Source organism: Calidris pugnax, unplaced genomic scaffold (assembly GCF_001431845.1).
Source record: "Calidris pugnax isolate Ruff unplaced genomic scaffold, ASM143184v1 scaffold94, whole genome shotgun sequence".
Classification (NCBI taxonomy): domain Eukaryota; kingdom Metazoa; phylum Chordata; class Aves; order Charadriiformes; family Scolopacidae; genus Calidris; species Calidris pugnax.
This window is the reverse complement of record NW_015090822.1, coordinates 422,026-442,058: the sequence shown is the minus strand read 5'-3', so window position 1 is coordinate 442,058 and position 20,033 is coordinate 422,026. Positions and strand designations below refer to the sequence as shown.

Below are 20,033 nucleotides of genomic sequence, written 5' to 3'. Positions count from 1 at the left end.
TAGCCTTGAAGCAGGCTGTAAAGAGTGATTTTTTTGGGGAGGGAGGAGCGGGGCTGATACCGATTAGGCAGGAAATGGCTCGGCGTGGATGGCATCCATATGGGAGAGCTGATGGATTTGGCGTCTCCGAGGCATCGCTTGATGGATCCACTGATAACCTGGCAGCAAAACAGACCTGGGCTCTCTGATTCCCTGCCAGCAGCCTGCTGGGTCAGCCTTCCTCAACACCTTTCTGCCCTGGGAACCTGCCACCCTGCCCCAGGGGGACCCGTGGCCCCCAGGATCCCCCCAGGAGCCCCGGGGGGCCTCAACCGGCCGGTCCCCGGGGCACTGCCGGCTGGGGATGCTGCTCCAGCTCCTCGCCTTTGAAGGCTGGGCGTGAAATCTGGTGGGAGTTTAGGGAGGCAGGAGGGCAGCCTGCAGAGCAGCCCGCGTCCTTGGGATGAAAAAGCTTCGTTTTTGCAGCTCTGGAAAGAATCAGCGGGTTTCCAGGCCGGGCTCCCGCCTTGCATTGGAGACAGATGGGGAGTGCGGAAGGCAGCCAGGGCTGGCTCACGCGTGGGCACGGGGCCCCCTCTGCGTCTTCCTCCGGGGGGTTTCATCCATGGTCTACCCTTTGTGCACCTCCACAACGTCCAAAGCCTGCACGGAGGTGGTGGAAAGCCTCAGTGCCCCTCGGGGTGGCCAGGAGCCCGGCAAGGTCTCCCCGTACTGAGGAGGAGCATCCTGCTCCGAGGTGCTTCTCCATCCCGGGGAGCTGGAGACAGAAACGAGGGGACTTCAGAGAAAAATCCAAAAGCAGCAGGGTGTTTCTGCTCGCTGCGGGGGAAGCAAGCTGGGGAAAGGGGTTGTGTAGCAGAGGACAGGGCTGAATGCGAGGAGACTTGGGAGGCAGCAGCCACCCCCTCTGGCTGGTGCTGGGTGATGCTGAGGGTCCATGGCCCCTTCACCAGCCCCTGTTGACATTCGCTGGTAAAAGACAAAGCGTGAGGCAGCCCTGGTATGGCCGGGGGCAGGACAGGTTTGCACGGGGAGGTTCCCCCCATGCATGGCTGATTCTGGGTAATATTTTAGGGGGAAACTCCTGATGGTCCCAGCCCTGCTTCCCTCCGCCCTCCCAAGCAGCTCCAGGGCAGCAGAGGGTCCTGGCACCCACCTCCTTGGGCTCCCCATCCCTGTCCCACCCCATCCCACCCCATCACTCCATCCCTGGCAGCCCCTGGCACCCCTGGGCTTCCCTGGTGCAGGTCCCTCAGCTCTGCCCGTGACAAGCGTATCCTCGGAGCCGTGGCAGGAGGCCATGTAACCGTGGCTCTAAAACTGCCCAGGCTTACAGCAAACTTGATGGCTAAAATACAGCCCCCCCCAGGCCCCCACCACCCCCCTGCTGCGTTACTCACCGGGAGAGCTCTGTGCTCTGCGCCCGGGTCACGGCCCCCGTGGCTGCACGCCGGGGCTGTAATTTCCCTGCAGTTATTTCTGAGATAACTTATTTCTGGGTTTTTATGATGCTTACAAATTGGGCAGCATCTTAAAAGCATAATTCAGGCCTTAACTGGCTTTAAACGCGTGTGATTTTACAGGGGTGTGTAAAATATTTTTAAGTGTTGGTAAATTCCGGGGACTGGAGCTGGGGGGGGCAGGGGGGAGGGATGGAGGGTCCGGCCCCAAAAGGCTTTGGGAGACACAGGCTGGGAACCAGCGGTGGGAGTCGTTTACATCCATGGGGAGCCACGTGGATTGAGGAGGTCATGGGGAATATAATGAAGTGTGTGAGGGAAGCGAGTCTGCATCTCCTCTTCCTCTTAAAATGGGGTTAATTTGTACAAATTCCCTGTGGAGCTGGCATTTGACACTGACAGGGGAGGGATGCCGTGGCGGGGAGATGGCTCCAGGAGCCGGTGGGAAGGTGTGTTCCTCGGGAACACCGACCGAGGGGGCAGGAACTGGCCGCCTGAGCAAACTTGTGCTTTTGCATGGTTCTTCACCAAACCCGCCGTGGGCTGGGAGCTGCTGCCCCGGCTTGTGCAGTGCTTGCTGGGCCACCAGCCCGGTGGCTCCCATCGCTGAGGCAGGGGCTCAGGAAGGGACTGGCTCCCTTGCCACATGCGTTAGAAACCAGGCGAGGGGGGAGAGCATCCCAGGGGATGTTACTCCCATCGCTAATGAGGTGGTGGGAGTCACTGCTCCGGCCGGGGTGGGATTTGCCAGCACCAACTGACACAGCACGTGGTCCTGGGGCAGAGGCACCCGAGGGGACCCCACCGGTGAGACCAAGCAGGGATTTAGTCCTCATCCTTCACAAGCAGGGATTTGGTCCTTGTCCTTTGCGAGCAGAAGGGAGGAAGAAGCCCAGAAGAGTGTCTGTGCAGAGAAGAGATGGAGGGAGAGAGGAACAAAGGCCATCCCAGATCCAAGGAGCAGGAGGTGCGATGCTGGGACTGGTCCTGCTTCCCAGCAGGGAGGCAGGAGAACGGTCCCAAGCCAACAGGCTGTCACATCTCGGGGAGCAGAGCTCGGGGAGCACCGCAGGCGTGGCACCAGCCCTGGTCTCCAGTGCCCAGAGCGGGCAGGGGTCTGCGGGGGGGTTTGCATCTGCAGAAATAGAGCCATTGTCTTGCTCTGCCCTTTGGAGAGGGCACAGGGATTTCACCAAAATGCAATTCCAGGAAGGCCTGGGGTGTTGGCTGCTGTCTAAGGCATGTCAGGAAGATGTTACTGGCAAGTTTTCCCCTCCATCCCATCCCATCCTGGGGGAGCGGTGCTGTGGAGGTGGCTGGGGGCTATGGGGAGCCGGGGCACCCCCGGGCAAGGCAGGATGGTGGCAGAGGAGCCGGGAAGCTCCTCAGCACATGGAGACATCACAACGGCACCCGTGGCTGGTCTGGCAGCCACCAGCCTCATCGCCGCAGCCCACGTGAGTTTCCCTGCTCGCCTGGCTTCCAAAAAAAGCAACTTCCAGCCCACGGGAGAAAGCCGAGCGTGGGGGCTGAGACGCTGCCGATGATGCATCGTCTCACCAACACCTCCCCGTGTCTGCGGGGGGAGGGACCCTGCCCGGGCAGCCCCCCACCCTGCCGCAGGGATGGAGGGGGGGCAGCCGCTGGCTTTATGGGCACTGGGAGCTCTCCTGTCCCATCGGTGGAGCAGGAGAGGGTGTGATTAACGTCCCGGCCCAGCAGATTGCTCCGGGAGATGCAGCCGGTCCCCAGGAGACACCCTGAGAAAGCTTTGCATGAAGCTCCTCGGGGATGGGCAGAGCTGGGGGGTCCCTTCCTCCATGCACAGCCCCTGCCCACACAACCAGCCCGGCTCCTGCGAGGCTGCCCCAGGGGACAGCGAGGGGTTGGGGACCAGGGTGGCTGTCCCTGGGCTCTGGGGGGAGCCTGGGGATGGACCCTGACTTGGGGGGAGGCTTGAGGGAAGGCTTTCTCCACCCCCGAGCTCCCCGGGGGGCAGGTTTGCAGGCAGAGAGGAGTCTTGTTGGGGGGGGTAACAAGGTGCTGACAAGAAACCGGTTTGTCTTTCTGGGTGGTGTTTCAGTTTCCCACGGGGCTGCCCCATATCTGTGGGGCAGGGGGAGCACGGAGCTGGGGGGAGCACCCCGCCGGGGCGAGGGGCGGGAGAGGATGCAGGGGATGCCGGCTGTTGGGACGGATTCACCCCGGCTCCGCCATAAGGAAGCGATTGAAGCTTTCACGATGTGTTTAACCGGTGACATATGTTTCCTGCAGGCGTGCGGCCTGCCGGCGGCTCAGATACGGCAATGCCGGCGCGGCAACCGCTGGCCCCAGCCCCACGGCCGCCTTCGACACCGCCACGGGCCGCCCCTGCCCGTGTGGGAAGGGGAAATTGCTCGCCCGGCAAAGGGAAATAAACATGAGGAGACCAGCCCCGGCACTAAAACAAAAAGGAGTGTTTTTCTGTGGCTGGAGGCCCCGCTGTGGGCGGGAGGCACAGGGAGCGTGGTGGGGCTGGGGGAGAAGGAGGGGAAGCCAGGGCTGCGGCGATGTCTGCGAGCTCCCTCCCGCTCACGGGGGGTCCCCCCCCCAGGTCCCATCGGGGCTTTCATCGCTGGGACCCGCAAGTGGGGGGTGCTTTGTGGAAAAGGTCTGTTTTCCCAAATGATGGAGCCTGGGTGAGGTGATCCGACAAATTCAGCAGTGGCCGAAGCAGGACGGGGGCTTTCCCCGGGGAGGGGACTGTCCCATGGAAATCACAGGACCCAGGCACCGGTACCCAGACACAGGCTTGCCAGGGTCCGTGCTCCATCCTCACCTGCCCCCCTCACCATCCTCACCTGCCCCCCTCAGCTCTTTCTGCCCCCTCCCTCGGCACAGGGGAAGTCATTTATAAGGTGAAAGCTGACAGGGTGCCTTGGCCGGGATGCCGGGCAGTGCCTGGCTTTGGGAAGCTGGGCTGAGTCCGTCAGACACCCCAAGTCTCTGCGTGTGTTGGTGGGGGCTGTTTTATCAGGGGTTGGCGTTACCCTGGTGGAGTCCCATGGCTGGTGAAGTGCAGCCAGCGCTGGCCACAGCCCGGGGTTTGTCTGTGTAGCCGTGCCAGCCCCGTGCTGGTTAGCAGGTAGCCAAGGTTAGCCCGTGACTTGCCGCAGGGGATCGTTGCAGGGGCAGATTTACCTTCACGCCTTACAAATCAGTGCCGGGTTTCTCAGCGGGGTTGGCAGGAGGAGCACATCATGGGGAGGACGGGGCTGGGGGGGGCAGCGGGGACAGAGCAGGGGAAATTCCCCCTCCCAGCTGGGGGGTAAAAGCTCCTTCTCCTCACGGGGCAGGCGTTGCGGGGAGAGACAGCCTTACGCTGCCCTGTGCGGCCCGGAGCTCCGCGGAGCTGTGGCTCGGGGTGAGCAGCGGTTGATCGTCCTCCTGTAACTGCTGGAGATGCCTAAATAATTCATTAATGGTTTGGGGAAAGAAAAACACCGTGCAGTGAGTAGCTGCTGGCAGAGGAGGCTGTGCGTGGCTCAAGCAGGGCACGGGCGGCCGCAGCACAAGGCGTTAGGGTGTGGGAGGGTGCAGACTCTTTCCTCTTGTCTTTTTATTCCTTTTTTTATTTTTTTATTTTTTTTTTTTCTTTCCAGAGTCTGCACAAACACAAAGGCCTTTTGTTTCCCAGGGGGAGCGTGGGCTGGCAGCACGGGGTGCAGGGAGCAGTCGGGGCATTGCAGCCCCCCTTGGCCCAGCACTTGGCCTTGCACGAGGGAGAGAAGGGGCTGGGGGGCAGCAGCCATCCCTTTCCCCAAAACCCCATTTTCCATCGATGGGACTGGTGGTCCCGTGCCAGGCAGAGCCCCCCTGGATCTGTCCCCCCACAAAGGGCTCCAGGCATCCCTGTCCCAGACCCCGTGTGGGCAGGGAAGGGTCCAGGAGCCCCAGGGTGATAGGGGTGACAAGGGACTTCTGTTCCTCCCAAGGGGTCTGGGAAACATCCCCATCTGTCCCCAGGGTACCAGCACAGGATCTGGGGACCCCAGGGGGGAGGGCAGGGACCCCCCCGTGCCTCCCTGCACCGCTCCAGGCACAACGGGGAGCTCACTCCCGGTGTTAGCAGCAGCTGGTGGGGTCTCCTGGAGGCAGCCCGTGCCGCAGCCCCCGCTTGTCACTCTGTTAAATTTCCATTTTAACATGAAAACAGCTGGTTTCACGGTGCCTCTAACTGTGTTATTTACACAGTCACGCACACAATCCCTGCTGGAAACCGCGTTACTCACGGCAGAGGCTCTGGGTCTCCAGGCACCCAGCAGGTGGGTGATGCCACCAGCCCTCCTCCAGCCTTGCCCACGGCCACCCTGGCCAAACCTGGGTGATTCCAGGGGAAGAACCCACCTCGGGGCGCTCCTGGTCCAGCCCCGGGACAGGAGGAGCCCATCCCCATCACACCCACCTGCAGTTCCCCATGGTCTCGTCCCCCTGTGCCAGCGCCGAGCCCCAAGGACGGGATGCTCGATGCACATCGAGGGGCAGAGACAAGGAGTGCTGGCTCTGCTCAGCAGAGCTTTGTTCTCGCCCCGGGAGGCAGTGAAAATCCTCCCGCTTTGAAGCCCGAGGAGGCCTTGTTTTATTATATCCAGGGCTCCTGGAAGAGGGAGCTGCAAGAGCTTTCCCATAACGCGATAAAAGGCTCCCCTGGCTGAGACTGCCACAGCTTGTCACACGTGAGAGCGGTGAGTCGGTGCCACTTGGCCAGCCACTGGAAACCAACGCTTCCTGGGGAGGGGATGTAACTGGGATTTGGAAGAGCCTTGGTTGACCTCACGCTCCCCACCAAGCCCTGGCAGCTGCCTGGTGGCCATGGGCACGTTCCCCCACATGTCCCCACAGCACACGTGTGCCCTGTCCTCATGTTTTAGCAGCAGAGGGTTGTCTGTGAATGATGAAAATGATGGGCTAATAGGAACAGCAAGAGGAGTTTGGCCTGGGTGGGAAGACAGGCTGTAATTCACAGTGGCCATGAAGGAGCCTGGGGTGGGCTGAGCGGAGGCGGGGACCCCCCCGTGCTGGCTGGGGAGGTGTGGGTCACCCCACGAGCATCCCGTGTTGGGATGCGATGGTCCTGGGGATGGAGGGTGCCAGGGTGCCCATGGCTGCACGGAGGAACCGGGGGGGTGCCCCCATCCCTTCCCACCCCACTGGGTCCTCCCTGGCACGGCCCCCCCCGCCTGGCTGGGAAACTCCTAAGCGGTGAGGCTGCCCTAATTAGCCGGCTTAATCTTCCCCCGTAAATCACTCCTCCCCATCCCCTGCAGACTATCGGCAGCATCTGAAGTCATTAGTTAATTTGAAGCCGGGAGTTCACCCGTTGGCGTATCGGGAGGGATCTCAGCGCCGTCTCACTGCGTCGCCGCCTGCTCCATCCCGTCTGCGCCCGCTTTGAAGCGGTGAGGAAGGGCTGCGGTGATGGGCTCCCAGCCCGCGAGGCCCCTGCCTGCTGGCAGGTGGGAGGGGAGATCCAGATCCTGCTTCTCCCCGCGCTCCCCTTTTTTGAACTTCTCCTCTGACTCATCCGTTTGATTTGATGTTTCCACCTTTGTCTCAGGAACAGCACTTCGCCCGGGCGCTGGAAGGAGAAGGCAATGCTGCTGCGCCTTCCCCGGCTGCGAGGGGGGATGCCCGGGTGCCCCCCAGGTGAGCTGGCAGCCAGGTGAGTGGGGTCCTGGGGTGGGGGGCAGTGGGCGTCCAGCCTGCCCTCCCAGCCAGCAGGGATGGGACAGAGCTGGGACCAGCGTGGGGTGGCCATGGGGAGGTGGGGGCTTGCCTGGGGGTCCCACTAATGGCTTGTGTTGACATCAGCCATGCTGCCGCCTCTCCATCCTCCTCATCCTCCTCCTCCCTGGGTCTCCATCCCGGGGCTCCCCTGGGCTCTGGAGGAGGAGGGTCATGCCCCTTCCTGCACGGGGATGGGGGCTTCCTGAAGCGAGCTGTGGTGGCTTGGGGGGACAGTCCCGGTGGCCTGGGCACACACCCGTCCCCGCAGGGGAGCCTGAGGGTCTCTGTGGGGCCAGTACAGCCACGGCAATGGTTCCCAGAGCAAGGCGGGGAGTGGGAAAGGGGGGGTTTGGCAGAAGTGGGGGGGATAACTGTGCTGGGAAGACCTGGCAGGAGCTGCAGCAGCAGGGTCTGGCAGCTCCTGGCTGTTTACCCCAGGGATCGTCCTGTCTGTCCCATCCCATCCCGGTCTGCACCCCCAGGCAGGAGCACCCATGGCGGGGGTGCTTGGCCAACTACCCCTCATGCAGGCAGGGTCCTCAGAGCAGCCCCGTCCCACAGCAGGACCCCCGGGGCAGCCCCCAGCCGGGGCAGCAGCCAGGAACCCCCCTGCACAGCCCCCACGGCCCCTGGGGGGGTCTCTGGCTGCTGGCACCCCCTGTGTGGGGTGGTGGGCAATGCCATGGACCTGGAGGGTGTGCGTCCTCCCCCTGCATCCCCTGAGCTCCCCAGGAGGGTGAGGGATGGCTGCCCCCACCCCCAGCCCCGCCAGGACCCTGCTGCTGAGGATGCTCTGTGCATCCCTGGGGCTCGGTGACCAACAGCCCAAAAGGACCAGCACAACCTGCCTTTTGAGGGCTGGATTTTTTGTCACAGCACCTTGATAGGACCCCCTCTAAAGCACCCTGGTTGCTCTGCAGGCAGCCCTGCTGCCAGGGGGGACACTGGGTGTCCGTGTTCCCCATCCTCTTCCTCTGGATTCCCCCTTCCGAGGGGGGGCTGCAGCCGTGTTTGGTTTTTGCAGTCCCAGCTCTGGATTTATTGCTTCCAGGTCTTTGTGTGTGTGTTTGTTAAATGCGAGACGGCTGGGTGACCCGGCTTCCCACCCCTCCGCCCCCCTCCCGCAGCCCGGAGGGGGTCCTTCGGCCTCGGGGTGACACCTTCCTTCGTGTCTCGTGGCACCCAAACACCCAGCGGGGGCTGCGTGAGCAGGGAACACGTCCAGGGGGGTGACGTCCTGTGAGATGTGCCCCAGTGTCCCTCCTTAGAGGCTAAACCTGTGCCCTCAGTGATGGGAATGATGTGGGTTTGGGGGGCAGGAGCTGGTACCACCCTGGGCACCCCCCCAGGCACTGGGGGACCAGCCGAGGGACCCTGGCTGGCCGGGCTGGAGTTGTCCCCTGTCCCCAGGCTGATGCTCCCCGTCTCCTGCGGCTGGAAGACATGAGCTCCCCATTATAGGATATTTCAACCAGACGGAGGGGCTGCGGTGGCCGGGGGGTCACGCAGCAGGAGGGGACGGGGATGGGGACAGGATGCGTGAGAGATGAAGGGAGAAGCCAATTTAGGCTGGAATGTAAATACGGCAGCAGCTCCCTGCTCTGCGGGGGCACATCACCCCCCTCCTGGCCCTGGGAGCGGGCTGGGAACCTCCTGTGACAGCCCAGACGTCGCCTGGGCTGAGGTGAGGAGGAGGAGGAGGAGGAGGAGGAGGGACGGTGGCAGCCGCCCAGTCCCACTGCTGCTGCTCCCGCTCTCCCCCCGTGAGGTACCACGTGTGGCACGTCCCCTGGCAGAGGGACGGAGCTTCAGCCACCCCCTGATAATCCCAAGAATCAACAGCATCATCTCTGCCCCCCTCCCCGGGACGCACAGAACAACACCTCGGATCCAGGAGGGGAACTCCTCAGCGGGATTAACTCTGGAACCTACTGACAGCACGTGAGGTACCTGCGCTGTCTGCGCCCCTGCTCCTCCCAGCAGCCGCCTCTGACTCAGGAGCTTTACTCAGCAGCACTAGGTTTGTCCGAAAAAGCAACCCCTGGGGATCAGGAAGTACGGTTTAAAGGTGCAAATGTTCTGTGAACAGACTGAAATGCCTTTTTTTGTTGTTGCTGTTCGTTAGCCTGGAGTCCAGGGGTAAGTTATACAGGAAGCGAGGAAAATGCGGGATAGAGACACTTTTTTAAAAGAAAAGACTAAATAAAAATAAATCAAATACATTTAAAAAAAATAAAAACATGATTTTTTTTTTTTTTTTTAAGCTTAAACCCACAGGATTTGGAGAAGTTTCTTTCCACTCACCCAGGGAGCGGGTCAGGACCCTCTGCTCCTCTGGGGTCTGCAGAGCATCCCATCCTCGCCAGCGGGTGCCGGGAGCAGGGGGCAGGACGGACACAGATGCTGGGAGGATTCACCCCCTCCCAAGGCAGGTTGGTTTTGGGTTTGTTTGGTATTTTTTTAAAATTTTCCACATGGCTTTTTTTTTTTTTTTGAGGCAGGAGTCATAACTGCTAAAGATGCACATGGAATTTGAATATGAATGATAAGAACAGCTGTGTATATCTATTATGAACGAACATAAACAGAAATGTATAAACTGAGATTTTGGGGGCTTTTGGAAGAATTAGTGCCTTTGTTCCTGGATTTTTTTCCTATCAAAGTCTGAACCAAAGCCCATTAGCCTGGACTTTTCCCGCAGCCGACCAAGCCAGGAGCTTCATTTCCCCCTGGCTCCGAGCCACGCCGAATTCTCCTCAACAGCTCAGTGAGCCCTAATCCCAACAAATTTACCCAGAGAAGTGGGTCTCTTATTACACAGCCTAATTTGAATGCTTTCCAAGGTTAATTTCTGTTCCCTCACTCTCCAAACACGCCTGCCCCTCCAGAGCCACCCCCTCCTCTGCCCCCCTTCCCCATCCCCCCTCCGTCAGCGCCAGCCCGGGGGGAGCAGCCCCCCCCTTCACCACGGTGATGGCTTTTAAACGAGAAAATAATGTGATGTGCTGCCCTGGGTGCGGGCTGTGCCCGGAGGGTTTCTTAATGCCGAGCGACTTCCTTTGCAAATTAATTGCAACTTTCTTTTGGGCAAAAATAGGCCTGGAAGCCCCTTCCCCGCAGGCTCTTCCGCACGTGCCGTCACTCGCTCCATCATCCCCTTCCTCCCACTCCTGTTTCTGCCTTCCCCTGCCCCGCGGGACGGTGGCCGCCTGCGAGGGGACGGGGGGATGTCCCACGGGGACGGCAGCCGTGCCGGGGCGAGGGGAGCATCACGGCCCTGTCCCTTTGGGAAGGAACCAGGTGTGGGGGTCAGTGGGGGTGGGAGAGGGGTGGCAGAGGGGGACGAAAAGGAAAGGTGAGGTGGGAAAAGTGTCCGGAGGAGCCGGGAGCCCACCTCACCCCCCTGGATGTGCCCCACCAGGAGTGCTTTCTGCTGGGTTTAAGCCCCCAGAAGCAGAGCCTTTCCCCAGCAGCCGTGCCCGGGGGCTCGCTGAGGTGCAGAACAGCCCTGGGCTGGGGTCCCGACAGCAGAGACCCCCGGTGCCTGTGTGGCAGGGTGTCCTGCCCGTCCCCCCCGCTGCCACGGCAGCCAGGACTCACCCTGGTTGCTCTCCTCTCCTCACATTTTTCTTCTTTATGCTGTTAATGCTTTTATATTTGCTCACTGAGCGTCGCAGGGAGCGCAGCATCCCGTTGCCCACAGGAGATGGTGGGGAAGGGGCTGGGGATGTGCCCGGGGGGCTGAGTGGGGCTGGACCACCAGAGCAGTGCCAGGCTCTTCCTGGTGGAGATGCCACCAAGATGCCCTCCTTCAAGCGGCTCTGCAGGTCACCTCTGCCACCAGGTCCCCCAGCCAGGTCACCTGCTGCTGCTCGTGTCCCCCCTCAGCCTCGCTGGCCAACAGTCACCTCGCTGAGCAGATACCCACCATTGATGATTTTGCTCCAGGCGTACGAGCTGCTCGTATCAAAGCTGAGCCACGTCCTCTCTCCTGCCCGTGTTCCTGGGGGTCCCGGCCGAGGCAGCTCCCCGAGACAGAGCCTTTGAGGTGCTGGGAGGGGGGGTTTGGGGAAGGGGAGCACCAGGGCAGGTCTCTGGGTTCGGGTCAGAGGGGCCAGCGAGGAGGGGTGGGGGGAGCTCCATCTGCCAGGAGGATGCTGGTCACTGCTGTAAGGTCAGCCTTAAATAATGGGAATAATAAAAAAAGGCAGCCTGGAGGGAGGGAGAGAGAGAGCAAAGTGAATCCTAATGAGGTTGCACGGACACAGCAGCAGGACCATTTCATGGAAATCATTTGAAAAAAAAGGAGAAAAAAATCCTCAGGCTGAGGGATGTGGGACACAGCAGTCAGGACACGGTCCCACCAGGTCACGGCGGTGGCTTGTGTCCCCCTGCCCAGCAGGGTCCCTCACCCCTGAGCTGCTCCTGCCTCCAGGAGAAGGTCCAGGACAAGCCCTGGCCACAGAGGGGGTGGGAAAGGGGCCAAGGGAGGGAGAAGCTGCTCGGGGTGGGACGGGGACCAGCACCTTGTCACCAGCTCCACCGCAAGCCCGTGGGGTGCCTGGTGCCGAGGGGCAGGAATGGCTGCTTTTAGGGACGGCTGAACTTTAGCGAGAGGTGGGGTGGCAGACACCAAAAGAGGAAGTTTTAGCAGGGAAATAAAACGTTAACGCCTCAGAGCTTCAGGGGGGATATTCCTGGTGCCAAGGCAGGAAAGTAATTAGTGCCGTAGATGGGGAATTAACCAGCATTAAATGGGAGGGGGTGAGGGCGGGTTGGAGGGGCCGTGAGGAGGATGGCCAGGGGGCTCTCCGGGAGATGGCAGGGACCGAGCATGGAGCCCCCCAGGGCCCCTCCAGCCCCGGCAGCACCCATCTTGCTGGGGGGACGCCCCAACCCTCCTCCTCCTCGCCCCGGCTCCCGCTGGCCACCGGCCAGTCCCCCGAGCACGGTGGGGACCGGTCCAGCCCCGCGCAGCTCCAATTATCCCTGGCTGGAGGCTTTCCAGGAATCCCATCCCCTCTCCCTCCCCAGACCAAGCAATTTGACTTTTATAGTAATAACTTCTGAACCCCGAGCTGGGGCCGTGCCAAGGAAAGCAGCAGAAAACAATGCGATGGGCCTCGGCAGGCGCGGAAACGCCGGCGACCGAGACCGGCCCTGGAATAACTGGTGAGACCTCGGGATTTATTCTGGGAGAAAGTTCCTTCATTCACAATTCGGAGGGGAGATAAATTGCGGGGGGGCAGAGGGGGGGCTGCAGCTGCCCTCGCGCATCCCGGTGCCCTGCTGGAAAAAACCACGCTGATTTATTTTTATTTTTTTTTAAGGGTATTTGGGTTCAACTGGAAGCCGGGGCTTAGGCTGCTCGCATGACCCCCGGGGTGGGCAGCCAGGCCCCCCCCCCAGCAGGTTTGGAGGGGAAATGCTGGGAAACGGCGCTGTCTGAGGGCTGGGAAAGGCAGTCCCTGCCTGCGGGGTGACAGGGGGGACAGGGACCTTGCAGCAAGCTCTGGGTGGGATGGGGACAGAGGGTGACCTGGCTGGGGCTGAGGGGCATTGCCAGCTCTGTGTGCAGGACATCTCCAGGAGGGGGCTGTGCCCGAGACCCCCCCGCACACCAGCGTCTCCAGGGCAAGGCTCCATCCTGCATCAGCCACCTCAGCCATGGTGACATGGGGCAGCATCGCCGTCGTCACCCGCCCCACACATGGGCTCTAGGAGGGTGGACAAGGACAGCAGGGCTTGCCTGGGCCAGCCCCCTCCTCCTGCCACCGTGTCACCCAACAGTTTTCCTCTGGGATTTGTCCCTGACGTGTGGACACAGAGGAGCTGAGGCCCCGGAGCGGCAGAAGAGACCCTGCCCGGTGCTGCCATGGGGGTGGCCCGGTCCTGTCCCTTGCCACGGGAGGAGGGCACAGGTTTGTGTCAGGAACACAAACAGCCCGGTGCCAGGGAAGCCGTGGCTCGGTGACCACCGCGGTGCTGGCCGTGGGGACAGCAGGGTCCCGGCAGGGTCAGGCAAGGGGCAGGAGCAGCCTCCGGCCGTGCCGGGGAGGACACTCGGCTTCCTCCGTGGCACGGTGCCCGCGCCGGCGCGGCTGGCCCTGCCGGGACACATCCTCCATCCTGCCCGGCAGGAAAGCCTTCGGCCCCACACTCCTCCTCGCGTGGCCACGTCCCCTGCCCTCGGCAGCCCCGTGTTTGCCAGCTGACTCCCAGCCTGGCTGCTCGCCGGGCTCTCTGTGCCGCTCGGCATCTTGGCAGGCGGCTCGGGCTCTGACCGGCCGCGATTTCAAAGGTTATTTCTTTGTTTTCCCAGCTCAAAAGGGCTCTGCTCTCCCCTCACTCCCGGCCGCCCCCCAGCCCGGTGGGACCCAGCACGGAGCCAGGGCAGCGGGGAGCATCCTGCGCTGCCGGGGCAGGGGACCACGGGAGTATGCAGGGGACAGCGGTGGGATGCAGGGAATCACGATGGGATGCAGGAGACTATGGTGGGATGCAGGGGATGGGGCACAGGGGAGAGGAGATGCCGTCCCTCCTCCTAAAGTTTCGGTTGGGAAATCAGCACCCGCTTGGTTACTTCCTTAGCATCAATTAGCAACACTGGAGCTTAGGTCCGTTAATGGGCTCCCTCCTGCTGGTGTGTCTCCAAGAGGAGCTCGGCCAGGTTGTCTGCACCAGCAACAGCCAGGGAAGGATGGGGATGAGAGGAATTTAATTAGGAAGCTGTTAAACGAAGAAGGCAAACTGAGCCAGGGTGGGGACACGGCGAGATGTCTCTTGCAGATCCCATCACCAACATCTTTTCCCTATGTGGGCAACATATTCCTCCAAGTAGGGGGGGTTCCTCCATGGCCTGGGCTTGGTTGTTGATTAAATTAGCTGGGAAGTAACCTAGTCCTGATGATGATGTGATGCTGCGACCTTTAGTGTTTTCATTAAAATATACACGTATGTATTTGTTTTCTGCGGTTATGAATGTAATTCCACAACCCACTTAGGAGCCGGTAATTTTCTGGCTGAGGTGGGAAGTTGCTGACGTCTCGTGATACATGACAAGATTGATTGTATTTGCTTACCCTTTAACCTAATAAAGAAAAATAATGTTCCTTGGGCTGGCTAATTCTCCGTAAACTTGGGCTTTGCTTTAAGTCAGCTGGAAGGGCAGGCGCTGAATGGTGTCGTCCCGAGCCGAGGGGGACCTGGTGGGACCGTTGTCCCCAAGAGCATCCAGCACCGAGGGGACTGGGGTGGCCGTGGCAAGGAGGTGGCCTCGTCTCCCCATGGGTCCTGCTGTCTAGAAAAGCATTAACGAATTTGCTGCTACTTGTGTTATCACCAGCACGTCTGAGCATTGCTGGGGCAGCAAACCCAAGGACAGGGAGCCCTTCAGAGGCAGCTGCTCCTGCTCCGGGGTGCCCAGGTCCCCCTTCTCCCACCGCGGGGTGCGGGTGATCTTGGGAAAGGAGGGGGCTCTGTAGGACAAATCCCACCAGGGAATGCTGTGGGGGCGAGGGAGGGAGCTGCCCTGGCTGAAAGCTGGGCTGGTGGCTCAGCACTGGTGCCCAGGTCACCTTGGGCATCTTTCCTGGCCAAAAATGGGCTGTCCAGGCACATTCCCCTCCTTCACAGGGGGAGCTGGTGCTGCCAAGAGGGGTTCTGCCATCCTCCCCACCATCTCCTTCACCCTCCCTTCTCGGGGACGGAACAGCCCTCTCCAGGAGGAAGGGGCTAGGCAGGGCCAGCGATGTCCCTACAACACTGCTCCCCTCCACTACTCACCCTCCCGTGGGGGGAACGTCGTGCCAGGCTCTTGTTCTTACTCCGATACCGAGCCCTGCGCCCGGCTCGGCTCTTCTCACCTTCACCAGAGTAAAATGCAGGGAAAATGGGGTGAGTGCGGCCACCCTGGGGCAACGGCATCAAGGCATCACGTTGCCCAAGGGCAGTGGGTGATGCCCAAGGGCAGTGGGTGATGCTCAAGGGCAATGGGTGATGTCCAGGGTCAATGGGTGATACCCAGGGGCGATGGGTGATGTCCAAAGGCAATGGATGATGCTCAAGAGTGATGAATGATGCCCAAGGGCAATGGGTGATGTCCAGGGGTGATGGATGTTGTCCATGGCATCGTGCCCCCAACTCAGGGACACGGAGGCCACAGGGCTGGAGCTCAGGGAAGGGTTTTGCCCGCTCGGCGCCAGGCAGCCGCCCCGAGGCTGGGCTGCGGTGATGGGCTGCCAGGGGGCTGCCCCCCTGCCTGGAGCTGGTTTGCCAACTGGGAATTGTCTTTGCCTTTGCCAGTGTGTGCTTAAAAATAACCCGCGCGCTTGTCAAGGTTATAAACAGAGAACAAATTGCTTTCTGAGTTGATTAAAGGGCTCGTCGTGGCTGTGCTTGAGTACGGCCGGGACGAGCCGGAGCCTGGCGCGTTAATTTGCAGTCAGCAGTTCCTGTGCTAATAAGGGCTTGATGAGCTGCCTCCTCTTACCCTCAACACCGGCCCCTCCGAGCAACACTTGGCTGCGCCCCGAGGCCTTCGGGGCTTTCTGCCTTTTCAAAAATGGCTTTTTTCTTTTTTTTTTTTTAGCCTTTCCATTGCTTTTGGGCAATGCCGTGTCCAGAGCTGCCCGGGAGCCACTGGACCAAATCTCCGGCGGATTTGACCGAGGTCCCCAGGGCAGCTGAGGGAGGATGGGCACCAGCACACCCCCAAAATCCAGCTGCAGGGAGCAAAACCCACCCGTGGCCACCAATTGTTCCCGGGGGCTGTTCCCCATGCCAGTGCCACAGCCGTCCTCGCCGCCCCGCACCGTCACCCCACGAGGCTGCAGCCGCCACGGGATCTCCGTGCCCAAAAAGAGGTTTCCAAATATAACCAGCCCCCTCGCCTCCCCCCACCCTCCCCTTCCAGCTTTCTGGGAAAATCCCTTTCTGCCTAAAATTATCCAGATGTGCTTTACAGCTCAAGGGGATTTTGTGGGGGGAAAAAAATAAAAATTAAAAAAATAAAAAACCAGGAGTTTGGGTGGATGAGACGTTTCCTGGAGCGTGGGGCTGGGAGCTGGATCCACTTTGGAGCCGCCCCGCACGGCTCGGGCACCGCCGCTGCCAGAGCTCGGCTCAGGCCCCATGGGTTTGATCCCTTAATGAGAACTCGGGAACCAGGGCTTTTTTTTATTATTTTTTTTCTTCTTCTTTTTATTTTTTAATTCATCCTGTGTGCTGGGGAAAGGAGGAGAAGGATTTGCTAACGAGGCTGGTGCTTCCCGGCGCTCCGGCTCTGGATGCTGTACCCGTCTTTAGTGGCTTCTGTAGAGCATCCCCCCAAGACCCCCAAGAGCATTCCAAGGACACCCCCCCCCCAACCAGGGTTGAAATTTGGGGCCAAACAGTGCAAAGCACCCTGTTTTCTCCCGGGGAGAGTGGCCCCAAGGACTGAGGCGATTTGGGGGCTCCTCGTCCCAGGCACCTCCCAGTAATTAATGTGTTTTCAGTGGGGATGGCCCAGTGGTGGGTGGGGGCTCCCGGGCGGGGGCTTCACTTAAATCCCAGCAATTTGCTGGCTCTGCCACTCTCAGTTGTGCCTAATTATACCCAGGGTAGCGTCTGACATTAATTTGTTGCAGTATTCGTGCAGGGAGCAGGAGACGTTTTGGGGAGGGGTTTAAGGGCAGCATTCAGCTCCTTCGCCCTCGCCATGTGCTGCGGGACACGAACGGCCGCTCGGCCACCTGGGTACCTGCCTACGTTGGAAAAATCAGTTATTTTGAAGCGCTAAATACTATTATTTTTATCTGCAATCATTTTGCAGATGGAAAATTAGAGGCTGCATCCAGGCATCTTTGGGGGGGAAAAAAAAAAGAAAAAAAAGAAAGAAAAAAAAGAAAGAAAAAAAATTGAAATCTTGTCCTTCTTTGCTCCCAGCTGCCCTTTTCAGGCTCTGGGCTGTAAAATAAGAGTGACACCGGCAGCAAAGCACGGGCCAGGTCAGGAGCCCGCGGAGCGCTCCGGAGGAGAGGATTCCCGGGAAGCAGGCCGAGGAGCTGCCGGTGTGGCCGGAGCCGCTCGGCGTCAGGTGTTTAACCGTCCGGATGGAGCGCTTTGAGGAGAGCACGGCTTTGCCAGATAAGAGAAATTCAAGGGATGTGCTATACTTAGAGTTTCAAAACACACTTGGCATCAGCGCAGATCAAAGCAGCCGAGCGGTGCAGGCAGCATCCCGGAATAGAAGGCGAAAGAGGGAAAAGATTTGGAATTTACTGGGAGGGAGGGGAAAAAAAAAGATTAAAAAAAAAAAAAAATACGCTGAAACCAACAGCACGAGGCTGTGGAGCTAAAAATAGCAAAGCAGGTATTAGCTCCATGCTCAGGCTGACACCCGGCGCCGGGAGAAGCCTCCCGCCCAGATGGGGATGGATGCGCAGGGAAACCACCACTCCCAGCAGAAACCAGTGGGGACCAGCAGGGTCTGGGTGAGCCCCAGTAGGGCCTGTCCCCCCCATGTCAGGTTGTCTGTGTCCCACAGGCAGCTGCTTCCAGGGACCTGGGGCTTGCACAGGGTCCCCCTCTCCCTGGGAGGTGGCAGCAGGGCTGGGACCCCCACCCCACTCACAGCACCCCAGGGGTGTGCGGAGCCGAGGCACCCCACGCCAGCTCCTTCCTCAGCCCTTCCTCCTCCTCCTCACCTTGTGACAATCCCAGCCCTTGTCACCCGGGCCAGTGGCACCCGAAATGCATCTCCCACCAGCCTGGGGGGTACCAGGGAGGGCAGGGTGACCCCCCTGTGCCTACATTGTACCCGTGGTCAGGGCTGTGTTTTAGGAGGAGCTCCACACACCATGCCGAGCCAGCAGGGAGGAACCTCACCCTCCAAAGAGCCCCCCAAATGCACTCACAGGGCACGTTGGGTCATATCCCAAACCTGGGGGTGCCAGGGGGACCCCTCTACAGCACTGTCCCCAGCCTGCCGGCTGACAGGGCTCAGCTGGGGGAGATCAGAGCCAGGGAAAGCCCCACAGAGGGACACCTGCAAGTGATGGAGAGGAGGGGGGGCTCCTACAACCGGCTTGAGTGGCCCCATCTGTGCGGTGGGGGCTTTCCCTACGGAGCAGCAGGGTCTGGGCTGGAAGCGAAGAGGGGGCTTTGCTCCTCCTGTCCCTCTCCTGCTTGTGGATTCCTAGGTGAGGGGATCCTGCCCTCCCCGGGGGCAAAGGAAGAATGTTTCTGAAGTATCTCAAGCCGTAGAGCCCTCTTCCAGGTGAGTGTAATCAAGATAATTGCAGCCCTGCAGAGGAAGAGCCTGCTGGAGCCGGCGTGGGGAGGTGGTTCCACAAACCCCATGGACCCTGGCAGGTCCCACGGTGGCTGGGAAGGGGCTGGATCCTGCTCCCCTGCAGCGATGGAAAGGAAAAGAACTGGATCCTGGGGTGACAGCATGTGTCATGGGGACACCCAACCCCAAGGATGGGGCATCCTGGGGTACCACTGAGCGGGTCCCCATCCCTGGGCTGACACCTCATCCTGCCACGTGCTTGGCATGGGGTGCAGGGGTACATACCGGGGTGATGGGGTGCGTACCAGGGTGTCAGGGTACATGCTGGGGGTTGGGGTACATGCCAGGGGCCAGCCAGCCCCACCACGTGCCGCTGGGTTTCCTCTCGACCGTGCCAGGCCCTTCCCTGGCAGCCAGGTTTGAGGTGAGGCATTAACACTGGTATCTCTGTTAATATTGCTATAAAGCAATAAAGGTAACTTGATTGCGGAAAGGCGGGGAGAGCGGCGGGTTTGGAGCCCTTCCACGGCGCTGCTGTTAGAGAGCTCAAAATGAGAGTTATTAAATTACTGCCAGGTACTGCAGGCTTTTCCTAACAGGGAGACTTCGGCTTGGCTCGGAAACTTAAGCCCTGGCTCGTTCAGGTTAATTAAAAGAGAGCTGGACATCTTCCAGGGCCTCTTTTCTGACAGCTGCCCCCCTCCCCGCCAGGGCCCGGGCAGAGCGTGCCATGGGCACCCGCGTGGCGTCACCCCCCCGGGACACTCCGGGACATCGGCACCGGGCTGGGGAGCCAGGGCTTGGTGTCCCACAGGGATGGTGACCTGAGTGTCACCAACCGCCCCTGGGTGTCTCTGCGCCATCCCTCCTGGGGTGCTGTCCCCAGACCCACGGAGGTGCTGTGGGGCTGGGACCGGGACCCCCCAACTTTCCCCAGGAAGGGGCTCTGGGACCCCCACACGGGCAGGAGCCGGAGGCTTTTGTGATGCTCACGGCAGCGGCTGCGGCTCTGCCCTTACCCATTGCCCCCGGTCCCAGCGAATTCCCAGTTCCTTCACTGGGAAACGGGGGGGGTGAGGACAGTGAGGGGCAGCTGGGAGGGGGGCGGGGGGCAAGAGAGCGAGCAGGGTCCTCCCTGCCCCTCTGCCCACCCTCCTGTTGCCTTGTTCCTGGCATCTGTGGCCGGGCATCTTCCAGCCCCTGCACAACTGGCCCTTTTCTCATGTGGCCTCTGTCCCCGAGAGCAGCAAACCCAGGGCAGGAGGAGGGGGGGCCGCTTTGGAGGGGGTTGCCTTCCCGGGGGGGTGGGCAAGGGGGGAAGAGCAACGCTCCTTTCCCCGGCGCTCAGCCGTCCCCGCCGGCGCCTCGACTCCCGCATCCCCCTCTGCGGGGATTTTCCTGCTCCCCCCCCGGGGGATGGAAGGGTCTGGGCAGCCCCCCCCTCGCCCTGCAGGGGATCACCTGCAGAGTGGCCTTTGAGGGGGGGGGCAGGCAGGTGGCTGTGCTGTATCCCCCCTCCCCACCCCTACCCC

The 20,033-nt window shown here is 60.8% G+C and overlaps 1 protein-coding gene across 1 annotated transcript in view; it reads left to right on the top strand.

Annotated features, from left to right (window-relative positions):
- The window catches only part of LOC106886685, a 60,432-nt gene extending 49,170 nt beyond the window's left edge, over window positions 1–11,262 (top strand). Inside the window, exons 3-5 of the mRNA XM_014939829.1 lie at window positions 7,057–7,161; window positions 9,491–9,658; window positions 11,175–11,262. Of these exons, the coding sequence (XP_014795315.1) occupies window positions 7,057–7,161; window positions 9,491–9,658; window positions 11,175–11,202 (301 nt within the window). The 3' untranslated portion in view covers window positions 11,203–11,262. The remainder of the gene's footprint in view (window positions 1–7,056; window positions 7,162–9,490; window positions 9,659–11,174) is intronic.
- The last annotated feature ends 8,771 nt before the right edge of the window (window positions 11,263–20,033 follow it).